This window comes from Octodon degus, unplaced genomic scaffold (assembly GCF_000260255.1).
Source record: "Octodon degus isolate 3935 unplaced genomic scaffold, OctDeg1.0 scaffold00163, whole genome shotgun sequence".
Classification (NCBI taxonomy): domain Eukaryota; kingdom Metazoa; phylum Chordata; class Mammalia; order Rodentia; family Octodontidae; genus Octodon; species Octodon degus.
In genome coordinates this window covers 395,375-408,909 of record NW_004524739.1, presented here as the reverse complement: position 1 = coordinate 408,909, position 13,535 = coordinate 395,375, and the positions used below count along the sequence as shown (strand labels likewise).

The window sequence follows — 13,535 nt, the reverse complement described above, 5'->3', positions numbered from 1 at the left end:
AAAAAAAAAAAAAAAAAAAAAAGTTGCTGTGACATAAGTGAAGCAAGGACTATGGCAGATATTAAAGTGCTATATGTGGCAGGACCAGGCCTAGAGACAAGGCCACTGCTTTCAGCAGGCACAGGAAAGCTACAGACAGAATTCTCACCTACACTGACAATGGTTTACTCCACCTAGGCTGCACCGTGGGCCAGGCCCTGCCTCCTAGCAGTCATTTTTGGTATCATCAAGAGGACAAGGAGGTCCAGATCACAGTCCTCTGCCAAAGACTCCAGCCAGCCTTACCTGCCTCCTTCTGCTGGTGATAACAGTGCCCATACCTGCAGGTCAGGCTGCTGTATCACTTACACATCATCTAGGCTAAGAACAGCAAGGCCCTGTTCTCCAGTGAAGACAAACCAACCTGCACCCTGGCCGTCCCATGGCTCCTATTACCCGAATAATGACATCCAGTCACCTGGCACCTCCAGGAAGGGGGGGCAGGCAGGAGTACCTAGGGCTCTATGCCCTCTCATACCCTGGGAACAGGGATAGAACCCAGCCCTTACCACCAAAGAAACAGAGGCACAAACAAGCTGAGCACCACAAAGAAATCTTGACCTCCTTCCCCGGAGGAAATTCACCAATCTTTTCCTCTCACTGAATCAGGTGCAGCAGCAGTACTCAAAACTGAGATGGCTCCTCAGTTTCATAGCCCCTGGTAAACTTGCTACAGAATCTCCCAAAAGAGAGATTTCTGTAGCACTGTGCCAGGCACAGTGACGCACACATGTAATCTCAGCCCTTGGAAAATTGAGGCAGGAGGCTATCCATGAGTTTGAGGCTCTCCTTGGTTACATAGTAAGTTCAAAGCCAGCCTGGACTATACAGTAAAACCCTGTCTCAAAACAAAACAAAAACAAACAAACAAAACGAATTCCCCAAAGGGAAGGAGGAAGTGATGCCCTGGACAAAGATGAGCACCCGGGTGTCTATGCTCCTTACTAGGCCAATCCAAAAAAGCTCTGGAACTAAGTACCTCCCCAACCATTCCCAGGATTCCCAGGTCTCAGCTCTAAGGTCTCTGGGAGACCCATGTCACAGGGGCATGCCTGGGCAAAGGAATCCAGCTCTGAGCATCCCCAGGCCCTTGCATACCGTCTGAGTTGAGGGGTAGAGGGGCTGCAGAGGGCAGTGTTCCTCACTTCAGAGGGTGAGTCAGCGAGAGAACCTCTGAACAGCCGAGTAGGGCCTGTAAAAACCCCATGGCAGGGATCCCAGAGCAATTTACTCCAAATTGCGCCTTCAGGTTGGTTACCTAATCCTGCCGCGCCCACCCTCTGATAACCATCCCTTTAAAGGGGCAGCATACTCCAGGTGCTGGGGACCTAAGGTCCTCACACTGTTCTCCACCTTCAGGCCGCAGAGGCAGAGCACACAATGGCCTCCCTATGTGAATGGACAGAAGAGATGATAAAGGCAGGAGCCAGGGCCTGTGGCCAGGAGAAAAATCACCTTGACTTCTTGCTTGGTCGGTTGAGGTCTCCACCCAAGCTCTGCACACTAACAGCTATTCTAAGGAGGAGTAGCACCTCCTCCCCTCCCAGCATGAGGACAGGGAAAGTTTTAACCTTGCTGGGTCAGCCCTTGACCTTGACCCTAGGGTCCCAGGGCACAAGAAAATCTAGTGCATGGTTAGAGCTTGGTTTCGCAGAGCCCTCAAAGGAGAGCAGAGCTGCCTCTGAGAGACTGGGTGGCAGAAACCACACTCCCCAGGGCTCCGTTCTTATAGGATAGGACTCAGAAAGGGAAACAAACACAAGGTCTCCCTCCTCTAGAAACAATCTCCATAAGATCTAAAGGCTTTTCCCTGTCTTCTCTACAACCAGGGGTAGCAGACACCCGGTGTCCTCTGGCCTTAGCCTCAGGGCCGAGGAAACCAGGAATTCCAGCCCCAGAGGCGTGGTGTCATCCCACATTCCACAACTGCCAGGGTTCCAGCGGGGCAACCCTCCTACAATCAGCAGCTGAGAAGCAGGAGGGTGAACTCTTGGGAGAGGACACTGGGAGGACTGGGGGTCTCCACCCAAGCTCTGCACACTAACAGCTATCCTAAGGAGGAGTAGCACCTCCTCGTCTCTAGCAAGATCCAGACATTAGACCCAACCCTGCTTGTCTGCCCCTCTGCACTAACGGACGGAGCCCCGATAGCTCCCGAAAGATGTCTAGTGCTGGGGTTCTGAGATGAAGGGGACCAGACCTCAGCACCCCACGGGATAGGGACTCCATCTCCTGGCTGCGGCGGGAGGTACTCAGCGCTCCGCGGAACTATCTCCTGCAGATACTCTGAGCGCAGGGGGGTGGAGCCGGACAGCGGGCAAGAGAGGGCACTCGCGCCCTCGCGAACGCCCGCCGGACTGCAGCGGCGCCGCGGGCCGCCCCGCCTCGGTGCGGATCCGGGCTCCCTAGCCGCCGGCGCCCGTCCCCCGCCCAGCTCACTCACCTCTGGGTCCAGCGGCACCAGCTCCATGAGCGGCCAGGGCTCTTTGAGCTGGGCGAGCGGCATCGCGGCGCCGCCAGGCCGCTCGCACTCCTCTGGCGATCAGGGCCTGGCCGCCTCCCGGCCCCAGGGTCCCCAGCAGTGGCCAGACCCCGGCGCGACCCTGAGCCCCAAGCGCTGCAGCTGGGCCGTCCGCCGCCGCCTGGGCACTAGCACTCGGGCTCCCTCCGTCACCCAGCGCCGCCGCGCCCATTGGCTACCTGTGCGGGGGCGTGGTCTCGGAGGCCCCGCCCCAGCACCCGCGGCGCGGCATTCCCGGCGTGGACCCCCGCCCCCGCCGCCAGGGCGCCCGGCCCCGCCTCCACCGCAAGCCCCTAGCCCGCGCTCGGCTCCGCCCACAGAGGGCCTGCTGGCTCCTCCCTCCGTTCTTGGGTCCCAGCGCTGACCACCTCGCGGGCCTCGGCTTCTTCAATTCCCTGTAGCCTCGGAGTGCCAACCGAGGTGTTCCTTCCTCCTCCAGCTGGAAGTTGGCTCTCTGTCCCCACCCCCCTCCCTACACAGGCATTTCACAGAGTGTCCCGGGTCGATCCAGGCGAGGCTTGAAGGGAGCGTGGGTCCGGCTTTCCTCAGGCCCTCACTTCTATAAGCTCTGGGGCCCTTCCCCCAACAGTTTCCGCCCAGCACCGAAGCCCACATGGGCTCTCCAGGTGATCTCAGTGCCCCAGCCCAGGTAGGCTCCCATGATCAGTCACCACCTTCAGAGCCCACAGCGCCCCCGGGTGATTTTTTTAAAGCGCAGGTTATGCAGTCTGTGGTTTGCCCTATCAAACGAGGGTGCTCCTGCAGGTCAGAACAGGGCGTCTTTTCACCTGCAGGCCCAGGTCTGGGCTGCTTTGGGCTTAGGACCCAGAGAAGAGGGCAGGGTCCAGGCTTCCGGGATCCGCTGCCACTTGTTGGGACTTGGGGTAAACGACCAGGGAGAGGGATTTCCCCTGGGGAGATTCAGCCTCCACCTAAAGAGGTCTTGGGGCCCAGGTGTGGTGAGACTTACTCACAGGTGAGGAAGCTCAGCTATGGGTTGCTGGCTTCACAGGCAGAAGACTGGTCAGTTATTGCACAGGTGATCTAGGGGGGTTGGGAAGACTTCTTTGTCAAAAAGGCCCTCTCTCCCCGGTAGGACTGGGGCTGAGGGTGCAGCTCAGCATTAGAGCACTTGCCTCAGAGGCCCTGAGTTCCCCAGCACTAAAATGAAATGAAATAAGATAAAAACTTATGAGAACAGGCCTCACCAATGTATGATTTCATTTTTTGTTGTTTTGATCCTGGGCATGTGTTAGTTTAAATCTAAAATGTTTCCAACCAGGTGTCATGACTATAATCCCAGCACTGGGAAGGCTGGGGCAGGAACATCCCAGTTTGAGATCAGCCTGGGCTACATAACGGTTCCAGGCCAGACTGAACCATATAACAAGACCTGTCTCAAAGAAACAAAATGTCTTCACAAAGCCTCATGCATTCAGAGGTGGGGCTTTGGGAAGATGACTGGATCATGCAGGCTTTAACTTCATCAATGGTGAGATTGGCATTACAGGGAGATAACAAATTTAGGAGGTAAGACCTAGCTGAAGAGTGGGGGCCATGGGGCCATGACTGTGGGGACCTTATCTTGTCCCTAGCCCCTGCCTTTCTGGCTCTTTCTCCTTCCCAGCTGCCATGAGGTGAGCAGCTTTCTTCCACCATGATGTTTCTGCTTCACCACAGGAATGAAAGCAATGGAGCCTGCGACCCATGGGCTGACACTGTGAGCCAGAATAAACCCTGCCTGGGTGGGACTGGTGGTGCATGCCTGTAATCCCAGCACTCAGCAGGCTGAGGCAGGAGGATCATTGTGAGTTCTAGACCAGCCTGGGATAAAAAGTGAGCTCAAGGACAGCCTGAACTGCGTAGCGAGCCCGTCTCAAAAAGATAAATAAATAAATAAATAAATAATATACAGGGTCCTCTTCCTGAAAATGTATTATCAACCAGGCCTTCTAGATGCTGAAGATATAGCAATAGTAAAATAAAATCTGTGCTATCATTAAATTGGCATTCATTCTGATATGATTAAATAATTACACTCACAGAGGCACTGTTGTAAGCGTTTTTCCTGTATCATGCCATCCTTATTGTACTATATACCATGATATGAGCAGGTGTTTTTCCACGACCTATGCAGATGGGGACACCAAAGACAGAGCAGCTAATTATCTTGTCCTCTAGTCCTCTCCTAGGTTACACAGGTGGAAGAAAGAAGAGACAGCCTAAAGCCTGGCTTGAGAGTTCATCCTCTAGTCCACTTACACCCTGTGCTCTGCTGAGAATAGGTGAGGACTATAGAGCAGAGGTGCCTGGACCCCAAGGACAGTGATTGCCAGCATCAGTGTCACTGTGGCCTGTACGGTTCCTGGAAGCACTTTGCCATGTCTATGTCCCGATTCCTGCTGCTCAGGGCTGGGCATGTAATATGTAGACATACTTCAACTGATGATTACCTCAGTACCTAAATTTTTTTTCTTGTGGAACCGGGGATTGAACTCAGGCCCTTGCGCTCGCCAGAGAAGCACTTATTCCACTGAGCCACCTCCCCAGCCCTGGGATCTGACCTTTTGGTTTGCTAAATCAAGTAATTCTACTCAAGGCTCCAAAGAGATCACACACAGGTGTCAAAAGTCCTTGCAGCCAGCTACAGTGATAGTAGGAAGAGAATTAGGCTCCGTGATGGCCCAGGGGAAGAGGTGGGAAAGCTGGAGTAGTTCTGCCTTCCTTCTTGGACCCTCTTCCTTCCCCCCTCAAATGACAATCCTCCTGTCTCAGCCTCCCAAGTGTTTGGATTATGGGGTACACTGCCATACCAAGCTCTTTTAATATTTTTATTACTAAGTTTCACCTGGATCCTCTCTTTCCAAGGGGGCTGAGGGTAAATGGGTCTTCCTGGAAGAGTCCAGAGAACACCTGGGCTCTACATGGGGTGCTTGGGCAGCCTGCTGTTTGTCCCTGGAGGGGGGATAGTGGTCACTCAGCATAAAGCTATGGAGAGCAAGCCATGCTCCAAAACAGTTCAGCTTATATTTGGTACCAACCACACTGGTTTCTGTCTCTGGCTTTCTTCTCTGGGCCCTCTCTCTGGGCTCCAGCCAGACTGACTGTCCCTCCATTCACCAACCACATGGCCCTGGCACATGCTGTTCCTTGTTCTTCAAGAACTTTTCTCTCCCTCAAGCCAGCTGAGCTTCATGATCATTTCCGCCAGGACATCTTCCTTTACCTCCCTCCCACACCCAGATACTTCATGGTGCTCCTCATAGTTGGACTTTTAGATGCATTTACCTGATTATTTCATTGCTGTTGGGGTGTTTAATTGGGCTGTGAGGGGCTGGTGAGATGTCTCAGTGGTCTAAAGCACCTACTTGGAACAAGCTTGGCAAAACACAGGGACCACGGTTCAATCCCCCAGCACCACATGCCAGCCAGCCCCGCCTCCTGGTGGGCTGAGCTGGCCACACACACACACACACACACACACACACACACACACACACACAAATAAATGTTTAAAAAAATTTGGGCTGTGAGTTCTGAGAGGGCAGCAGTTGAGTCTCCTTGGCTCTTCTTGTGCTCTCTGGCCCCTGACACAATACGTGGTATATAGAAGCTAAAGAGGCCATGTGAGAGGCTGGGGAAAGGTGATGGCTCAGTGGTACAGCATGTATTTAGCACATGCAAGGCTCCAGTTCCATCCCCCAGTACCACACACACAAAAATTTGTTTTATTTTGAGGCAGTATCTCACTACATATTCCAGGCTGGCCTCAAACTCATTACAGTCCTCCTACCTCAGCCTCCCAAGTGCTATCACACCCAGCAAACTTTTAAAATGGGCAAAAAAAAAAAATAATAATAATAATAATAAAATAAGCTAAGAGAGATGTCCAACATCACATAGCTATAAAATGGCAAACTGTGACTCAGACCCAGTATAACCCTGTGTGCTGAGATGCTCCACTCCGTGTGCTGGATATTAATGAAGGTAATAATACTGGGGTTAGAACAGGCTGCTCTGCGTGGTTATTTGAGGTGTTTGTTAAATGACTCATGAGTATGAAAGGCCTTGCTGGATATAGTGAGCTTTTTATCTGTGCCTTGTTGAAGAGCTTAGGCAGGGAGTAGGGGCTGAAATGATGGGCTAAGGGCTGCTCTTGGGTCCCTCTGCTGCATTCTGGCTATGTTTGTTCTAGAACTCAGGAACACAGGGTCTGGATGGACCAAAGGGCCAGTCTGTTCTTCTTTCTTGGCCTTTCAGCAGAAGGTGGTCTTGGCTCCTGTATCTCCTGGCAGCAGGTGGAACAGGGTACAGTGAATAATCAGAGTTGCAGCGACCTTTAATAGCAATTACAGTGCACCACAAATGGATCAAGTATTTAAATAATAGTCACTATATTTCTGGGAAAATGCCAGAGTAGTGAACAGCAGAGAAACAGCCTCTCCAAGATTTGGTGTCCAGATGTTGGAGTATAGCAACAAGAGGAAGAGAGAAGAAGGTGGAGAATGGGTCCCTACAGCTCAACAAATTAAAGCTCATGGGGAAAGCAAAGACAGAGGTCTCAACACAGAAGGAGGAGGTTTCCTCTCTGAGCCTTGACTCCATGGGAGGGCTGCTTGAACCTACAGATGTGTGGTGACTGCTGGCAACCGCAGAGCCCTCCACCGAGAAACATCAGTGGAATGGAGCTGGGGACACAGTGGACTGCACTGGCCGATGAGTTATCTAATTTCAGGCACGCCCAGAAGAGGGGGACTGGGCTGTAGCGATCTTGGAGAGGGGCCAGCTGAGTTCACAGTACCCTCCAGATGGCTCCACATAGTGGCTCCCAGTGTCAAGGTGAGGCAGAACTGAGTTAAAAACAATAAAAGGTGAGGACCCAGCAGGGAACCAAATTGAAACCAGCAGGAAGCATACAGAGTGCTGAAGACTGAATAAATCAGGTTCTAGCCTGACAACCAGAAACCAACCTGAACTTTAGTGGAACTAAAGGAGCAAGCTTGCTGGAATTATCCACTACCTTGATGAAAATCTATGGTTGGCTTGCTGGGACTCATTAACATGGATCTGTGCTCTGTCTGCCCACTTTGTCTACTAGTGACAGTATAGACATGAATTAAAGTGGACTCTTCCCCCCTTTTCTTCTTTATTTTTCTTTTGTTTTACTTTTGTTGTCTTTTTTCTTGACTATCCTTATTTTTATATGAATTTGAACATTGTTTCTAGTATTCTTAACTTCTTTTTTTTTTTTTTCGGAACCGGGGATTGAGCTCGGGTGCTTGCGCTTGCCAGGGAAGTACTTATTCCACTGAGCCACCTCTCTAGTATTCTTGATGTTTTCTCTCCTGACTTCTTCACTAGTTTCTCAAAATTCATATAACTGTCTTCCAGCCTTGCTTCTACCATTTTTAATTCTCTCTCCTGAGGGTAAAATTGCCATACTGAGTGTACATTTATGGTATACAATTTCTGATTGGTATTAAATTTTGTTATATAATCACAAACTAGTTCATACAAATCTAGTTATAATTGGCATTAATAGTTACCACAGTTTGTCATTTTGTAGGCTTTGTTTATTTATTTTAATGTATTTAGAACAGGGTCTACAGGGTCTCACTACACAGATTGGACTCATAGTGATTGTCCTGTTTTCAACCTCCCAAGCGCTGGGATTACGGGTGTGCGCCACCACTCCCAGTCTCAATCCTCATCTCAGCGAGCCCCGGGGGCTTAGCTGTCATGTACACTGGGGATCGAACTCCAGGCCTCTGCGTCTGCCTGAGCAGGTACTTTAATCAAACCCTGGCCTCTGTGCTCTGCCTAAGCAGGAGTTTTAGCCCACTGAGCTGTCTGGCTGGCCCCTCTATGCTCTGTTTGATGCTATTGTTATTGCTGATTATACAACTTTAGTCTAGGTGCCATAATTATTCTAATCAATTTTTCTTCCTGGTATGCCAAGACTAAGATTGCCTAATGATCATAAACAATACAACAGAGTAGTTCCAAAGAACCATGGCCTAGGGCAAAAAGGCAGCACCTTCTCGCTCCCCAATAAATTGAAGAGAATCAAACCCCCAAGCCAGCTATACCTGGAAGTAGTCATTTCTTAAGGGTTCTAAATACAAGCAATCCTGTCTGCTTCTTGCACTATGGATAACCACTAAGAAGATAACAATGTACAATATATTGGTTATCAAAACTGTCCTATTAATCAGTTGTGAAACTGTCTCATTCATATTTATTTCTCAATTAAAAAAATAAAATAAATAAAAACTAAACTAAATACAAGCAATAAGGGCTGGCCCAATAGCTCAGCAGATTAAAGCACCTAGCCGGGGGTTGGATCCCCGGGTCTTCCATGCAGGCCTTGCCCCCAGGGCACACTGACAGGGCAATTGAGACTGGGCATGGTGGTGTGTGCCTGTAATCCCAGCTCTTGGGAGGCTGTAAACAGGTGGATCACTATGAGTCCAATCTAGTAGTGAGACCTTGAACACCCTGTAGACCCTTCCCTAAAATACAAAAATAAACAAATAAATACAAGCAATGAAGCTGCCTCCCATAAGCAATTTACAAACATCAACCTAGGAATTAAACTAAAAAATAGAAAATGAAGGACCAGGGAGATAGCTCAGCAGAATAAGCAGAATAAGCACCTGCCTGGCAAGTGCAGAGTTCTGAGTTCAATCCCTGGTACTGAAAAAAAAGTTCCATTAAAATATATATACAGCAAAATGAGCTAATGTTAGGACAGAATATCAGATATAAATAGGATTGGAATTAGTGATCGTGAAAAGATTTATAAAAAATAGCAAAGGACCATGAAAATTCAACAATTGCTAGGTGATGCAAAAAAAAAATACATAATTTTGTTGTCCTTTTTTAAAAAAATGTATTTGGTACAGACAGGGTCTCACTACACAGCTCAGACTCATGGTGATCCTCCTGTTTCCAGTGGGGGGTGGGGACTGATGCAGCATGTGGTGCCAGGGACTGAACCCCAATCCTTGCACTTGCCTAAGTAGGCAGCTTAGTCTGCTGAGCTATCTCACCGGCCCATTGTTGTCTTTTTGAGACAGGGTTTCACCATGCTGTTCAGACTAGCCTTGAAGTCACTTTGTAGCCTAGGCTGGCCTTGAACTCCTAGCAATCCTATCCCAGCCTCCTGAGTGTTGGGATAACAAGCATGCACCACCATGCTTAGTAAAAAATAACATAGTATTGGGCCGACAAGATGGCTCAGTGGAATAAGCGCTTCCCTGGCAAGTGCAAGGGCCTGAGTTCAATCCCCAGTTCTGAAAAACAAAAAACAAAAAACAAAAAAACCCCACATAATATTGATCAGAGTCAATAAAAAGCAGAAGATGGGGCAGGAGAGACAGCTCAGCAGTCTAAGCGCCTGCCTTGCAAGTGCGAGCACCTAGGTTTGATCCTCAGAACCTTGGGTATGCCATCAGCCACCAAAACTGGCGTGATAGTGCACGCCTGTGGTTCCAGGCTGAGACAGGAGGATCACTACGAGTCCGAGCTGTACAGCAAGACTCTGTACCAAATAAACAAATAAATAAATGATTTTAAAAAAAAAACTAGGGGCCAGGGAGATAGCTCAGTGGAATAAGCACTTGCCTGGCAAGTGGAAGGACCTGAGTTCAATCCCTGGTTCCGCAAAAACAAATAATAATAAATTAAATAAAATAAAATTTTTAAAAAGCAGGAGATAGTACAATCACAAAAAGAAAACAAACAAAACTTGGTCACAGATATCATGACATAAAACTTACCTAGCAAGGAAAAAGAATTTGACATAAAGATAGTGAGGCATATGGAATTCCAATTATCCAATTATCTATGATCTAAAAATCCACACCAAGGTATGTAACAGTCAAGATTCTATAAATTCAACACAAGAACAGAATATTAAAAGCTGTTATAGAGACTGGATATGGTGGTGTATGCCTGCAATCCCAGCTCTTGGGAGGCTGTAAACAAGTGGATCACTATAAGTCTGATCTAGTAGTGAGACCCTGAATACCCTGTAGACCCTTCCCTAAAATGCAAAGAAAAAAAAAAAGCTGTTATAGAAAATAAATCACATGGAAAAGAAAGCCCATCAGAATCACAGCAGACTTCTCAACACAAACCCTCAAGTGAAGGAGGGCTTGGAGTAAAATATGTTAAGCCCTAAAAGAAAATAGCCTCCAACCCAGACTGATGTACCCTGCAAAACAATCTTGCAAAATTGACGGAGATATAAGATACTTCCTTGGAAAAGAACACCTGCAGAAAATCATGACCACCAAACTAAAACTCCAAAATGTTCTGAAGGACATTCTAAAAAGTGATAATGGAGATTAAAACTCTTTAAATCCCAAAAGAACAAATCCACCAGGCATGGCAAATAAACAGAGTAGGGGACTGGGTTAACTCAACAGCACAGTGCCTGCTTGGCAAGTACAAGATCCTGAGATTGTTTTTTGTTTTTGTTTTTGTTTTTGCAGAACCAGGGATTGAACTCAGGCCCTTGCGCTTGCCAGGGAAGCACTTACTCTACTGAGCCATCTCCCCGGCCCAAGATCCTGAGTTTGATTCCTGGTAAAAATAAATAAATAAATAAATAAATAAATAAATAAATAAATAAAACAAAAATGGGGATAAAAGGCAACCAACAAAAGACAATAACAAAGATAATTCTAGCATTGATTTTTTTTTTTTTTTTTTTTTGTGGAACCAGGGATTGAACTCAGGCTCTTGAGCTTGCCAGGCAAGTGATTATTCTACTTAGCCATCTCCCTGGCCCCTAACAAAGATAATTCAATGCATATCCATCAATGTAACCATCAATGTTAATGGTCTCAATTCAGCAATCCAAGGAAATAGACTGGTAGAATGAGTCAAGAAGCAATATGTTGCATACATGTAACACAGTTAATTCAAAGCAAATTCATAGACTAAAAGTCAAAGGGGGCTGGTGAGATGGCTCAGTGGTCTAAAGCACCTACTTAGAACAAGCTTAGCAAAGCACAGGGACCACGGTTCAATCCCCCAGCACCACATGCCAGCCAGCCCTGCCCCTGGTGGGCTGAGCTGGCCACACACACACACACACACACACACACACACATAAATGAATAGAATAAATTAAAAAAAATAAATAAAGTTTAAAAACATAAAAGTCAAAGGGCCGGGGAGATGGCTTAGTGGAATAAGTGCTTCCCTGGCAAGCGCAAGGGCCTGAGTTCAAACCCCAGTTCCAAAAAAAAAAAAGTCAAAGGATGGAAAACAATATTCTGTGATGGGAACCCAGAAACAAAAAGCAGGAGTAGCTATTCTGTTTGCAGACAAAGTGGATTTCAAGCCAAGACTGTTTAAAAGAGTGACAAAGAAGGGTCAACCCGCTTGGGTACCATTTCTGTCCTCTTAGACAGGAGCTTTCTTTTCCTCAATAAATATATTCTGCTCTAAAAAAAAAAAAAAAAAAAAAGTGACAAAGCAGTTCACTACATGCTTGATAAGGGAACAATCCAAGATGAAGAGTTAACAATCACAAATGTATATGTACCAAATACCAGCACCCCCAACTGTGTATGCCTGAATCTCTTTTTTTTTGTGGTACCGGGTGTCGAACTCAGGACCTTGCACTTGCCAGGCAGACACTTACGCCCCTGAGCTATAATCCAGCACCCCCTCAACCATATAAAACAAATATAAACGGACATGAAAAATCAAATAAGCACTAATACATTTGTAATGGGGAACCATAATACCCCACTGTCACAAATAGATCAACTAGACAAAAAGTCAAAAAATATCTGAACTGAACCAAATTGTTGAAGAAATGGAAGCTGAGAAGAATGTGTATTCTTATGTTGTGGGGTTGAACACTGTAGACATCTCAGCTGCACAGGGGACATGCTCTAATATAGACCAAATATTAGCTCATAGAACATGCTGAACTAAACAGAAAGGAACTGAAATTATTCCATGCACACGAATGCATATTATCAGCCCATAATGCAATGAAATTGGAAATCAATGGCAAAAGAAACCACAAGAACTTAAAAAAAACGGAAATTAAATAACATGCTCCTGAACAACGAATGGGTCACAGATGAAATTGAAGAAATTAGGCAGTTCTATAAATAAACGATAACACCAATACAACATACTGGCATTTATGGAATACAATGAATGCATTCTTGTGAGGGAAATGTATAGTGGTGAATTCTCATTAAAAAAAAATAGAGCAAGGTCAAATAAACAACCTATTGTTGAAATTCAAACTTCTAGGGGGGCCAGGGAGATGGCTCAGTGGAATAAGCGCTTCCCTGACAAGCGCAAGGACCTGAGTTCAATCCCTGGTTCTGCAAAAAAAAAAAAAAAGAAATTCAAACTTCTAGAAAAAGAAGAGAAAGTTAAACCCAAAGTTTGTATGACAGAGGAAATTATAAAGATCAGAGCAGAAATTAATCCTATGGAGCTGGGTGTGGTGGTACACACCTGTAATCCCAGGACTCAGGAGGCAGGAGGATTGCCATGAATTTGAAGCCAGTCAGGACTACATAGTGAATTCAAGGCCAGCTGAACTACACAGCAAGACCTTGTCTCAAAAGAAAGAGAGATTAGTCCTATAGAGACTAATAAAACAATACAAAGAATCAATGAAGAGTTGTTCCTTGAAAGATTAAATAAAATTTACACACCCTTCGCCAACCTTATCAAAAAGAAAAAGAAAAAAAATTACTCAAATCCATGAGTAATGAGGAGTGAAAAGGGTGAAATCAAAACAGATCCTACAGAAAGCCAAAGATCATCAATACCTATTTCAAAAGCTTGTATTCTAATAGGATGGAAAACACAGAAGAAATGGACACATTCCTAGATACATGTGAATTACCAAAGCTGAATCAAGAGGATATAAAAATTCTATAAACTAATATCAGTCGATGAAATTAAAAACATACCAACAAAAAAGTCC

General features: G+C 46.7%; 2 protein-coding genes across 3 annotated transcripts in view; one reads left to right on the top strand and one right to left on the bottom strand.

Moving 5' to 3' along the window:
- LOC105743746 (dynein light chain Tctex-type 1-like) overlaps nt 1–2,448 on the top strand; it is a 3,259-nt gene extending 811 nt beyond the window's left edge. Inside the window, exon 2 of the mRNA XM_023702967.1 lies at nt 2,321–2,448. Within this exon, the coding sequence (XP_023558735.1) occupies nt 2,321–2,448 (128 nt within the window). The remainder of the gene's footprint in view (nt 1–2,320) is intronic.
- Nucleotides 1–2,701, bottom strand: part of Rps6ka1 (ribosomal protein S6 kinase A1) — a 42,985-nt gene extending 40,284 nt beyond the window's left edge. The window contains exon 1 of one of the 2 annotated variants that reach the window (XM_004642845.3): nt 2,483–2,701. In XM_004642845.3, the coding sequence (XP_004642902.1) occupies nt 2,483–2,545 (63 nt within the window). In that variant the 5' untranslated portion in view covers nt 2,546–2,701. The remainder of the gene's footprint in view (nt 1–2,482) is intronic. The other variant, XM_023702995.1, reaches the window with a different exon arrangement.
- Between the last annotated feature and the right edge of the window lie 10,834 nt (nt 2,702–13,535).